The 13,295-nt window shown below is 48.7% G+C and overlaps 1 protein-coding gene across 1 annotated transcript in view; it reads right to left on the reverse strand.

Moving 5' to 3' along the window:
* COL13A1 (collagen type XIII alpha 1 chain) overlaps window positions 1–12,974 on the reverse strand; it is an 83,729-nt gene extending 70,755 nt beyond the window's left edge. Inside the window, exons 1-2 of the mRNA XM_062496204.1 lie at window positions 12,672–12,974; window positions 5,292–5,362 (exon numbers count right to left, since the gene is read on the reverse strand). Of these exons, the coding sequence (XP_062352188.1) occupies window positions 5,292–5,362; window positions 12,672–12,974 (374 nt within the window). The remainder of the gene's footprint in view (window positions 1–5,291; window positions 5,363–12,671) is intronic.
* Window positions 12,975–13,295: the final 321 nt, after the last annotated feature.

Consider the following 13,295-nt stretch of genomic DNA (forward strand, 5'->3'; position numbering starts at 1 on the left):
GAGAGCTCAAAGCTTTTGGCAAGGAGCAGCTGCTTAAGACAGAAGTCCTCTTTTCCAATTTTTTTGTTAGCGCTCCTCAAAAAGCTGCGTTGAGCCACTTTCAAAGCAGGAAACACCTTTTGCACAGTCAGCATAGAAAGCCACGCTGACTTACTGTCGTCAAAAGGGGTGAAATACAAAACCATAGCATTTCAACCAGTTCAGTGCACCTCCTGACAGTGAGGCCAAGGGGCCAAGGGTGTTCCATTGCACCCTCCCACCTCATCCTCCTCATGGCTCTGAGCCACAGCCACTGACACAGCTTGTGGCTGCTGGTGTTTAAATAGCTGGAGTTGACCTTTCCATACCCTCACCCCACACCAGGGATCCCAAACACCATCTTCACCTCCTGGGGCTCACCATTGTGTTCATGTTTTTAATCTCATGGGAGCCTCTGTGCAGCATTAAGACACTGGCACAGATCGCCCAGAGAAGCCAGGGCAGCCCCATCCCTGGAAGTGTTCGAGGTCAGGTTGGACAGGCCTTGGAGCAGCCTGGTCTAATGCAAGGTGTTCCTGTCTGTGGCAGAGGGGTAGAACTAGACAATCTTTTAAGGCCCCTTCCAACCCAACCCAATCCATGATCCTATGATCTGTCCAAGCAGCCCCAGCGAGCTAGAAAAGGATCATGTTAAACATGACAGAGATAAAATATAAAAGCCATGAGAACAACCTGGCAAGAGATGGAGCACATCCCAGCTGGGATGTGAGGAGGGGGCAGAACTTGGGCATTGTCCCCCTTTTTTGGTTCATCTCCACAGAAATGTTGGGGAGAAGATAACAATCCCCAAGTTAGAAACGGATGCATCCACTTGGATACAACATCCTGCCTGTCTGTGGCAGGGCCAAGGCTCAGCCCACACTGCCCAGGAGACTCTCCCCTTGCTCCAGCCATCCCCACCAACCCCTTATCTGCTGCCTTTCCCAGCATTTTTTCCTTCCTCTGCACTTGTCTCTGGGCACGGGCACAGGCTGGGATGTTGGAAATGCACTTCCCATCAGCTTGCCCCGCTGGCTCTGGGTGTCACATCCTGGCTGGAAGCCATCACCCCACTGCAGCCCTACACTGTGTCTTGCTGGCCTCACCCAGCAGCTGCCAGTGTGCTGAGGGGGCTGGACAGCACAGGATGGGTGTAGCCAAGAAGGAAAGCAGAATGCCTGGACTGACTGCGTGCACCATGTGTGCACCACACGCTCCCTGGGTCCAGCTGGGGCTGCCACTGCACCTTGGCTCCTGCAAGCTTCCCTGCAAGAAGGGAAACAGCAGAAACAATTTTGAGTTGCAGTATCTCCTGTTGGTATTTCTGTCAAGTCAATCACAGCTGAAGGGTGGCAAAGCAGCTTTCTCTGTGCCCCATCGTGAGGCAGATAGGAAACATGGGTGAAATTCTGCATGAGAAGAAATGTCCAGGGGACATTCCTTTGCAAAGCCTCAAAGACATTCCGGACAAAACATCAGTTCCTGGCCACTGCCAAAATCCTTGTGGCTGCCCTACATCATCCTCCAAGCCCTTGTAACAGCAGAAGTTTGTGGCAGGGCTGTGCGACCTTCCTCTGACTGCCAGTGCCAGTCCCTGGGAGCTGCCTCCTCCTGCAGCCCAGGTCCCTCCTCTGCCCCAGGAGAGTGCTGCCACAGGGAAGGATGGAAAAGTCATTCAGCATCCCTCTGAGCTGCTTCTCTGCTTGCATGGCTGACCGCCTCCAGCACCACAGCTTCCCAACATGACCAAGGAGAAACCGGACCAAAACAAGCATTGTGGAGGCAGAGGGAAAGCAGCCAGCCTTCTTTCTTTTTTTTTTTTTTTTTTAAAGGGATATTGAAGACCAAAGCAGAGGGCCAGTACAGTGAAAAACAGCCACGTGGGGACTGTGAAAATCAGAGCGGAGGAAAGGAAGATGGGAAAGAGCTAATAAAGAGAGTCACAATATACAAAATACACAAGCTCCCACCTCTGCCAGGAAAGCTGTGGGAAGGGATTCTGGTGTAATCCCTGGCTATTTGACGCTGCCCAGGCAGACACAGTCTGGATCTGCAACTGGATCAAGATTAGACCAGGAAAGCTTAGTTGTTTTTTTTTTTCCCTGTCAACCTGAAACAAAATGCTTTCCCCTTGCAGCAATTTTTACTACATGGAGGAAATTAAGGGAGGTCAATTGGCTGTAAGAGGATCCTCCAGCCTCAGGTAGCTCCTGACCACATCCACACACCATATGGAAAAGCATCTGCTCAGTCCCAGAAAAATTCCCCAAGTCACATCCATGCCTCCAACAACCTCAGACCAAAACCTGTGCTGAGCTCCCTGCCCACACTTGGCCCCATCCCAGCACAGGGTCTGGGGTTGGAGAATAGCTGGGTACAGCCATCACTGCCATTAATGCTTCTCCTCTCCAGCCTGTACAAAGTTGTCCCAGATCTGTTCAGCAGTAACTGGGGACAGAAGGAATGACAGAGGTTATCTATTGAAGGGAACAAAGTCATTAATTACCCAGATAGGTTATGCTAAACTTGAGGGCTGTGTCCTCCCCACGAAGACACTGCTGGAGAAGCCCACTGTGACCTCTAAACTCAAAAAACATGATGCCAAGGATCAACATCTCACAGGTAGTCACACCCAGCCCAAGTGATCTGAAGTAGCTGCTTTCCAGTCAAAAGAAACTTCTATTTCCTTATTGTTTTCTATAAATACAGCTGTGCTGTTTTCCTGACCATGTTATTTCTAGAATCCTTATCACAGCCACAGTAGAGTCACACACTTCGCAATCTTCTTTTTCTCCTATTCCCAGCTTTTTCAAACAGTTTATGTTCACAATCCCATCTGTTCTGAAGCTCTTCTATGGCCCCAGACCTCCACATCCGCACGGAACAGGTCAGCAAATGAACTTGTCTTCCTTTTCCCCTTCTCTGCCATGCAGGGACCTGACTCACAGTTAGGGATGAACTCAAATGTCACTTATGATAAACATTTATTTTGCTGATGAGCACGATGTGTTTATAGGCAGCAAAGTGGGCCAGTGAGAAGCAGCAGGCATGCGCCAAGTCTTGCAACATCTTGACGCTTCTGAATACCTTGGTCTCCCGCAGAAGTCATGTTGTCTGGTCCTTGGGGCGTTTTAAACACCAGGGGGAAAATGCACAGAGGAAAAGGATTCTCAAGGTCTTGTACTGGAAGAGAGACCACGTTGAAACGTGGTCAGGTGGCCTGCATTGCACCAGCCTGGAGACCAAAGGGAAATATTCTGGAGCAAAGGGTCTAAGAGGAGACAGCAGCTGGCTGAAGGTGCCTTTGTTTCTGTACTGCTCCAAGCCAAACAAAACCTCACCTACCACAACATCAGCTTTAGACCATGGTTTCATTTCCCTCAATAGATTAGCTGACAGGGTGGGGGAGAATTTTATATATAGTTTCTGTATCCATAGAATATCTGATGAAGACAAGCAAATTTGACAGGTAAAAAGGAAGCCTCAACCCTTATGAGACATTTATTATTGTTATCCTCCCAAATCAAAGCTGTTATTCAGCAATACTGTGAGCTTAATGGAACGAATAGGCACCTAAGAGTTATGAGAAATCCAGCACAGACTGCTGTCAAAGCTTCCCAAAGGATGTGGGTATCTGTAACCAAGTGTTGTGATCTCGATGCTGAAATACCTGGGCGACTCATCTATCACACAAGTGGTGTAGGAGTGACACTCACATGGCCTCAAAAAGGAGCAAATCTCTTTTTTCTCTGCTCTGCATTCGAGCTCTAAGTTCCCTTCTTCAAGCTGGCTCAGAAACACCAGGAGGACATTCACTCCTGTGGTTTTATGGCATTTATTTGTCAAGTCCAGGCAAGAACTTAAAAATGGAGGAGGGATGTGATTTGTGTTCCCATTGAAGGGAAAATGTTGGTATTTAAAATCAGTTGAACTCAGTTTTGATCTGCTCTTTTGAGAAATGATACTTAGAAAACATTTCATCTGTACCACCTTTTAAATTTAAAACAAAGTTACTCCCGTTGTTTCTTTCTGGGACTAAAAAGTCCAACAGTCCTGATCTGGACTAGTCAAATCCAGTGTTCTGCAGCGCTGGATCCTGGATTTCAGTTCTTTTCCACCACAAACCAGTACAGCTTTCACTCTCACTTTTACAAGCTGCTGTGTTGCAAATCCATTTTAGTCTGTCAACAGACTGTACCTCCTATGTCTGTACAAGCCTAAATACAATGATTTTGAGACCTTACCTACAGCAAAGACAACCTCTTTGTAATTTTATCCACCCTTATCCCAACTGTTGACCACATTTAAATACCCTTTGATAAGCACACCACCAGATACTGTCACACTGAACACCACAGAGAACCAAAGAAGAAACCACTGAAAATGGAAATGCTACTTTCTTGTACTCATCCAGACATAACTTTCCCCGACACCTTCTTTGCAAAACGAGTTTCAGTCACGCAGTTTGAATATACAGATTCAAATTCTCCCAGAACTTCAGCTTTGGATGCGAGTGGTAGCTGGCACTTCTCTGGTTTTTTTCTAGTCAAATGCATCAAAAGACAATGAGGAATGCTGGATGATTCATACTCGTGGAATGAAATGCCATTCACAAATGTTTTTTTCCATAGCAATTTGTCACTTATTGTATTGAAACCACTTCAGAAGATGTGTCTCAAAGAGCCTTTTGATATTAACGTGATTAAAACCATAATGCAATTAGGCAATCCCATAATATTTCTGTATGTTATATGGGTAGGACCTTAAGTGACCACTTCATTCAAGCCCATCATAAATGGCTGCTTCCAGCAGAAGGCTGTTAATTCTGCAAGATGCCTTGGATCGTTGTAGAACACCAAGGAATTCAAATCTTCTCACCCTAGAGGCATTTTGGCTCACCAAAATTCATCCTCGATGTTGGATCTAGCCTACATGTCTCAAACCTTCCAAAACCAGGCAAGAAGGCTGCACTTCCCAAGAGCTTTTCTGCCCACTGCAAAACTGCTATCTAAAATCCGTGGGAGCACTGGCCCCTCCAGATGTATCCTTCTCTCTTTACTGGCTACCTAGACATCCACCTGCATGTCTATCACTTTTCCTGTTGTCCCTGTCACATGCTGGCCACATATCCATACCAATTTCCTATACCTTGAGCAAACAAGTACACGTAACCTCGCACTCACACAGGAGGCTGCATTAAAAAATCCTTCAGTGAGATGCAGACAGGAGAGTTTTTGTCAACCTTCCAAAGTGCCAGCTGTCCCAAATCCCTACCTGCCGGGCAGTTGCATCGCTGGTGTGTGTCTCGAACTTCTCGATGTCTTGGCAAGTGGAACTTTAATTTCTGCCAAAAGAGGAAAAACAAAAAAAGGATTAATTTATACCACTGAAACCAAAGCCTCAAATTCTTGAAAAAGTGGAACTGGGAGGGGATGCTGCCCAAGCAGAAATGAGAGAGACAGGGCAGAACAGTTTGGGAACGAAGAGAGGCAATAAAGTTCATGGTCTTTAACTAGAAGCGCAGGGTTTGATTGAAAGCAGGCTGAGGGAGTTTCATAATGGCCTCCAAATGTGGTCCTCCTGACAGGCATTACAAAACCAAGAGCCAGCAGTGGCAAATAAATTGGTGACTGTGTCCTCGTGACAAAGCCGCATTTCTCAGAAGACCCGCTCAGCGGGCAGAAAATGAAGATCTGAAGCAGGTCCTCTTCCACCCTGCAGCAGACTCCTTCTGTTCTTGGAGACACCTGGATGGACAGAAGGGTCCCATTGCAAGACTGTGGCTGAAAAGGAACTGAAAACAGCAACAGCATCCCCTGAAATCTTCAGACACTGTGAAACTTAATTTTTCCCCCTAGGGCAGAACAAAGCAAAAACAATCAAGAGCTTCCTCAAGGTGGAATTTTGTCAGAATGCTCATTTCACATAGAATGCTCATTTCACGAGTTTGGATTTCTAAAGGTGCCAGCGTGTCAGGTTCCTGCTCTCCATCTGTGTATCTCTTGAATGGCAAATAAAGTCCACCTATAAACTCCACCTGACTCCAATAAAGTCCACCTGAGTGAGGTCACTGCACCTTCCCAGGCTGGGAACATGAACAAAATTAACCCATGTCCTGAGCAAAATGTGCTTCAGGGGCAGCATCCTCAGCACCCCTCGCACACTTTATAAAATAACTGTAATTTAGTGAAGAAAATACAAATCAATCAAAGTAAGTTATTCATTAATGCCTGCGAACCACACTTGGTTAATGATTTGGGATGGCTGAGCTGCTGGGGTTCCTAAGCTCCAGAGTCACTCTCTCTTCCCTCCTAACCTTGAAACTCAACTTCCCATCCCAGTTGAACCCTCCTATTTTTGTAACTACTTCACAAGTGGGCCAATATTTCAAATGAAATAGCCTTATATAGGGCACAACAGAAGCCCATGCCCAAGATCATACAGAAATTGCTTTATTTTCACAAGTAATTGAGCATCATCCTGCAAGAAGGTATCAGCTTGGGGGAAAAAATCTTTTAGAGAGGATGAAAGTAAATCAACTTGTTTCTGCCTGGGATGAAGGAAGGCAGAATTGGCTGGAATATTTCCATTTTTTCACTTGGAAAGGACTGGCTTCTTCATTGCAAGTCAAAAAAATAACATTTGTTGTGACTGACTAGAAATTAAATATTTTCAGAGCTTTATTTTGCACGGTAGACTGAAATGTTTTGATAGCAAGTTGATTCGATAACAGGGTGAGGAGAGGGTTTTAGGCAAGGAAAATTGCCAGTTCCCATAGAGCATTTCCTCAGTGTTTACCTTCTCAGTCAAAAGCACAGATATGTGAATCCCTGCGTGTTGGGCACATTCCCACCCTGCTGCCATCCCAGATGGCACAGCTCTGCTCTGCAGCACTGCCTGGCTTCTAACTGCTAGGGGTCAAACATGGGCACAAGTAGGACAGCAAGAGTTCTTATTTGGACACTCACACTGGTATGTGGACGTACACAGCCCCATTCCCATCTACACATGTGCCAACCAAAACGTCCCAAGATGAGACTGCCACATTTGGGCGGTGCTCCCATGTTTGGGAGCCAGGCTCAGACAAGGAATGGGTGATGGTTTGCAAGGGCAGGAGTAGAAAGCCATTTCCTAGCCAAGAACAAGGGTCCAAACGCCCTGGCTGCAACAGGGGCCTTTACAGGACACAAATCTGCAAGGAAACATGGAACAGATCCCTGCCCCACCAAATGCAGGGGCACTGGAGGGGCTAAGGGGGAATGGCAGAGTTAGGCTGTGCTGCAAGAAGCTTTGGCTGGATTGCTGTGCAGGCTTACCAAGAGAGGAGCAGCATAACTGGACGGGGAAGTGATGACCCAGCAGGACTTGAGCATGACTGGGAACGGAACAGGGCCGATAACATTTCCCTAAGGCTTTATCTGCAGGGTCAAGGCAGTGGAAAGACCTGGGACAACTGAAATAGCCTTCTCAAGGACAGGGGCCCCTGAGGAGGGAGGTGCTGGTGCTGCTGGGCAGGCTGGAGCACAGCCCTGTGCACCATGACCATGCAGCCATCGCACACTTAGCAGCATTTGGACATTTCCCCCCATCCCTCGTATCTCCCTCACGCCCAAGAGCTCTGCACATCCCTGGGGAGTGGTGCCATGGGACTGCTGCCCTTTAGTGGGAGGCAAAACCTACCAGGGATTTAGGAGTGCCTGGCGTTCATTCTCCTGCAGAGTCTATTAAACAAACACTTCCACAGAAAAAAATCCTTGGCTCTTGGAGACCTCAGCTCAACTTTGGGTGGAGATGGTGAAACAAAACAAACCCCCCAGCCTTTTCTGCTTTCCTCGTTTCCACTATGCAAAATATTGGCTGGTCCGACACAAGAAGCTGGCTTTGTTCAGGAGAGCAGACCAAATGTACTTCTCACTAGAAATGTCATTTCCAAGAGAAAACTTCCATTCCCAGGCAGCAGTAAACCATTCAATTTTAGGGCAAGGTCGGCTTCTGTAAGCAAAATTTTAAAATAAGGTAGGCTCTGGGAATCTCTAGTGTTTGCAATCTCCTTCCTGGGATCTGGGGTAAGCTTTTTCACTGGGAGGATACCTGGAGCATGTAACATCAAGAGCAGCAACAGGCTGCCTTCCAGAAAGGTTGAAAACCTCCTGCGGAGGGCTAGCTTTGTCAGCAGAGCCGGCTTGCTCTGTCTGTCACGTTATTCAGTGACATAACAGCTGCATCTTCCCCCTACACCAGGGCAAGTGGCTGGAAAACGCCTTTCCCAGCGCCGGAGCCACAGCTGATCACCACCGTGGATTTAGGGAGCATTGCCGAGTGCAGGAAAGGGAAAATCCCTGAAACACCTGCTGGGAATGGGCAGTAAAGTCAGCACGGGCTTTTCCCATGGCTTTTGTTAACTCACCACATTGTGACAGCACGGGGCTGACACTGGTGGGCAGAGCAGCGACAGCAAGACCACTTCTGACATTAAAGGACCGTGGCTGTGGTCTCCTAAACCTTGCAAGTGCCTGTCTGTTTTGGATGGGCACTTTAGATTAGGTGAGAGGGAGGGCACTTCTTCAAAGGGGGCAGATTAATAGCTCTTTAGCATTCCCAGTTGTTTGCAGTCACCCGGGGAGGTGAAATCATTTCCCACCACTATCTCCAACAGCTAAGAGAAACACATTTTAAATAGATAATCTATTACAACCATCAGGAGGATTTCAGGGGTGGGTGGTTTTGTTAACTCTTATTGTTTCACCTCCAATTTCCCCGTTTCTTCTTAAAGGCCCAGCTCCTGGGATCATGGGACCATGTGGCACAAAGCAAAAGGGAGCAGCGAGTCCTCCCAGATGGAGCAAAAAGCTTGGAAATTACACCACCTAGGTACAGAGATTGCAAGCATGTGGAAGGAAATGGGACTTAGCTACCAGAGATGTTGAAGGGAAAAAGCAGATCTCATGACTGTGAAGTGAAGAACACTAAGCTAAAGATGCAGGCAGGGGATGCTTAGAGCAAGCTTGAAGACTCTAGGGAACAACTGTGCAGTGTGCTTTGAGATATGGAATAAAAGGAGGTGGGGAAAATGCTTCAAGTCAGGAGGAAAAGGGAGTTTTCTGGTTTCCCTCCTTTGCCTTCATAAGTAAGCAGAGTTCCAGGGAAGTGAGACTACTGAGAAAGCAGTGAGGATCAGTGCTCCCTCCCCATTCACAGGCACATTCCTGAATCCCTTCAGTATCACTCAAGCCACAACAAACACCTTCAACACAAACCCCTGAGAAGTCTGGGGGGCAGCTGATCTTCCCCCAGGGTGCTCAGGATTACCTGCTGTTGCATCACACATACACATTTCTACCTCTACAAACTCACAAATTCTGGGACTTTTTTTCCCAGCAACAGCACCGTTCGCCACCCTGATGAGTTTTTGGCAGGTAAAATAGCACCAAATGTTACCCAGCATGGGAAAGGACCTCGTTTTCTTCTTTGGAAAGCTTTGCCTCTCTTGCAAATGCCAGTAGCGAGTTTGTGTTCCTTGTATGATTTTATGATGTCTCATAAATGCAGAGGAATTCGAATTCCTACATGGAGTTAACGTTCTCCCTTTACTACCTGCTTCTGGCCCATTCTGCACAGATGTTTTTACAAGAAAACCTAGTCAACTTGAGTCTGGTAGAAAATTCCCTTGTGGTATTCGCCTACACCAGGCAGAGGCTTACACAGTAGCAAATGAAGCACTGGTCAGGCTGCTTCTGGGAAAGCATCAGCCGCCCTCTCCTCGCTCCTCCTGAGCTGAGATGGAAACTCTGCCACAGCCAGGCACCAGTGCTCGAAAACCAGGCTCCGAGATGGAGAAAACATCCCCACCAGCTGCCTTAAAATTAACGTCTTAGGCAAACCAACCCAGCTCCTCCCCCTGCCACTTTGCTTTATTTTTGCATGTCTAGAAGAAAGGCCCCTAAAAGGACTTTGGCAATTTGCACTTCTCAGTGCAATCTGTCTGGTATCCCTCTCAGACCCTTGGGAATGCCCGGGGCACGCCCGGGCACAGCCAGGGCTCAGACTGGAGGGCGTTACACACTCCAGCCTTTGAGCACAACCCTAGAGCTCCTCTATCAGCCCTCACAGACCCAACTTCTTCACATCCCTCCAGCTCATCTTCACAGCCACCAGAGCTAGAAATGTGCTCCTGTGCTGTGCCTCCCCTCCCACCTCCCCACCCACCTCTGACCAGCTTTTTCTAAAGCTGGGGTTCCTTTAAAGCTTTGCTGTTTTATTTTGTGATGGATAACACTGAGCTGGCAGCTGTGAAACCCATTAAGGTTGAAACACCAGGAAACTGTGAGGATGTGGCAATGAGAGGCGGTGAGGGTCTGAGCAGGGGGAGATGAATATCCCACTTTCATGTCCATCACAGCAAGCCCATCTGCAACCCCTCTCCCCCAGTCATGGTCAGTACAACTTTTTTTTTTTTTTTCCCATCCTTTCCCTGTTCCCTTTATCGACCCTGTTTTTCCCCATCCTTTCCCCTCACCAGTCAGTCCAGGGCCCCCCTTCAGACATAAGGAAAAGGAAGGATTTTTCTTTCCTGATCAAAAGCCTCATATGGCACACCACCATCTGTCCACCAGTAGCCCCTTGCCCTGGACCTCAAGCTGCTTGGTCCATGCCAGTGTGTCTGGCTGAGTGTGGAGGTCTGAGGTTTGGATGCTTAGCAGAAGTGGGCAGCACAGTTGGCAAGGGTCTCCTCCCCGAGAGACAGAGCCCTCCTCCCCCATGGGCACCAGACCTTCACGGGTATAAAGGGACAGCAGACGTGGGCCAGGCATCCCTCCGCAGTCTCCGGCACTTTGCTCCGAGCTCTTCTTGAAGTTGTGGCCCAGGATGGAGCTGGTAACACTGGTGGTACTCAGGAGCAAGTGCTGGCCCCTAAAGCAGTCATTCCTGTCCTACAGCTGCTCCCCATACTGGCTGCAGTGGGGACTGTGGCCACCCCCAGGAGCACAGGAGGGGCTGCTCAAGATACAGGGGTGCTGAGACCTTCCTTTCCTCACTAAGCCAAGCTATAAAAAGGTGTAAAGGTGCCAGTGCCAGCGGCAGGACACGAGGCCATCCGGCCCCAGGCACCAATCCCGGGAGGACTACTGTGGCCCTTCTCAAATCTCAGCAGAGATAAACTTCGACTTCCCAGCAGACTCGGGCCAGCAGCAACAGAAGGACTGCTGTGCTTATCCCCTGCCTGGTGGGAGGGAAGGAGTCCATGCATGAGAGTGCAAGCACAGGGCACAGATCCAATACTTTGTAATGCTTCTGCCTCCCCAAACCCCTTTTTAAAGTAGGACATTGCCCCATGGACCCTGTCTTTCCCTTATTCCTCATCGAAAGAGGCAACTCAAAACCATTATCTTTCAGCTCCTGCAGGGTTTGCTAACTGAGGGTTCACTGCTTTTGGCTGCATACCCTAGCAGATCCAGGGACTGCTCTCACAAGGCCCATAAACAGAAGCAGAGCCTGTCAGCTGTAGGTTTAAACTCCTCACCACAGACTTTCACTGCTCCTAGAAAGCAGGAGAGGGTCCAGGTCACCCCAGGGGCCAAGCAGCACTGCCCAAGGCAGGTCCCAGTAGTCAGCACTCTGATCATACCATTCCTCACCTCATTTGGCAATAGCAGCCCATGAGGGATTTTTTTCAGATACAAACAGTTTTTGGGCTAGCCCCAGGCATCTCTCCAGCATGACCCAAGCCAAAGCTAAGTAAACAGAGAAAAGGAGAGGTGGGTGGAAATGGCTCCGGCCCTGAATTTTACCCCTCTAAAGCCTCTCCTAGAGCTGTGGGAACAGGTCAGTGGGGACCTGTCTGGAGAGTTCAGAGACACGAGCCACCATCTGCTCCCTGACACATGTCAACACCACTTCAAAGCCCAACAAGGCAAGGAATACTCATGTCAGCCAAAGCTGAGGAACACAGACAGCCCCCAGCAGCATCAACACAGCAAAGTAAAAGGTGTCAGCCACAGTAATCTGTGCTTTTGGGCCCTCTCTATTGACCTGCTGAAGCCAGTAGCAGTACTCCCCCATCCCCAAAGGAGAGCCCACAGGATCCAGTGGAGTTTGGAGTGACTCAAGTGAGTATAGCACAGCCATATGCTCTGCACTGATGCCCTGGCAGTAACAGAAACCATCCTGGCAATGCCAGCGTGTCTCATTTTCCTCAGCCAGGAGCTGTGGAAGGGGTCAGGGCTGGCACAGGAGCAATGCCAGCCCATCACAACATTGCTGGCAATCACCTCTTCCCATAGCCATGCTGGCTGGGACATGCCTTGCCTGTCCCTCTCCTGGGGCTCAAACCTATGCTGAATCCCCAGATTTAACCTCTAGCTCTAATTCTAACTCTTTCAGCATGCAAGACTCCCAAATGGAAGGGCTGGAGGTTTTCCCCTTTGCAAAGCACAGGCTTCAGCTCAGCACGGCCTGAGAAGACAGAAGTAAACACCAAGCAAGTTTGAGAGGTGGGAGGGACCCGAAGGAACAGGGGATTCGACCTAGCAGCATCACTTGTGCAGAGATACATTTTTAAGGAAGGGGGGAAGGATAAGGTGACTACACGAGTGTGCGTATGCCTAAAATCTATAATACTGCAAACTGCACATGCAAAATGAAGAAACACTGACCTCATTGAGCAGTTGGTCAACTCTTCCCAAAATAGCTGTCTCCATTTGGTCTGCCGAGAGCCAGGCAGGGAGCTGTGTGGGTCTGTCCGCTTCCAAGTGGGACACGCGGGACTGCAGGTCGGAGGTCCGAAAGTACAGCAGGAGACTGAGCACCAGAGAGAGCAGGGAGACGCCGGGCAGCCCCGAGCCCAGCAGCAGAGGGAGGCGGCAGCATCTCTCCCCATCGCCGCTCCTGGGGGGAGCCACACACCCCCTGTCAAAAGCTGCTTCGTCGACGCCTTTCCAGCTCTTCTCCTCCAACATTCCCTCCCTGTCCTGAGAAACAATAAATAAATAAATAGAATAAATAAAGCTTCACTCCTGCTCCAAGAAGCACAATCCAGAAGGCATAGAAAAAGAACGTCGAAGGGGATCCCGGTGGCAGCAAATCACAAGTGACAGCAATAATGACAAAAGTGGATGGGCGGGCGGGGGGAGAGGGAGGGTGTCTTTAAAAAATAAAAACAAACCACACACACATAAAAGGGGTGCAGAAAAAAGGGATCCAACTGCAGCAAAGAGTGCGAGGGGGAAAAAAATAATCTGATCAAGATTTTTTTTTTCTTTTTTTTTTTCCCCTCCTGT

The sequence above is a fragment of the Cinclus cinclus genome, chromosome 7 (genome assembly GCF_963662255.1).
Source record: "Cinclus cinclus chromosome 7, bCinCin1.1, whole genome shotgun sequence".
Classification (NCBI taxonomy): domain Eukaryota; kingdom Metazoa; phylum Chordata; class Aves; order Passeriformes; family Cinclidae; genus Cinclus; species Cinclus cinclus.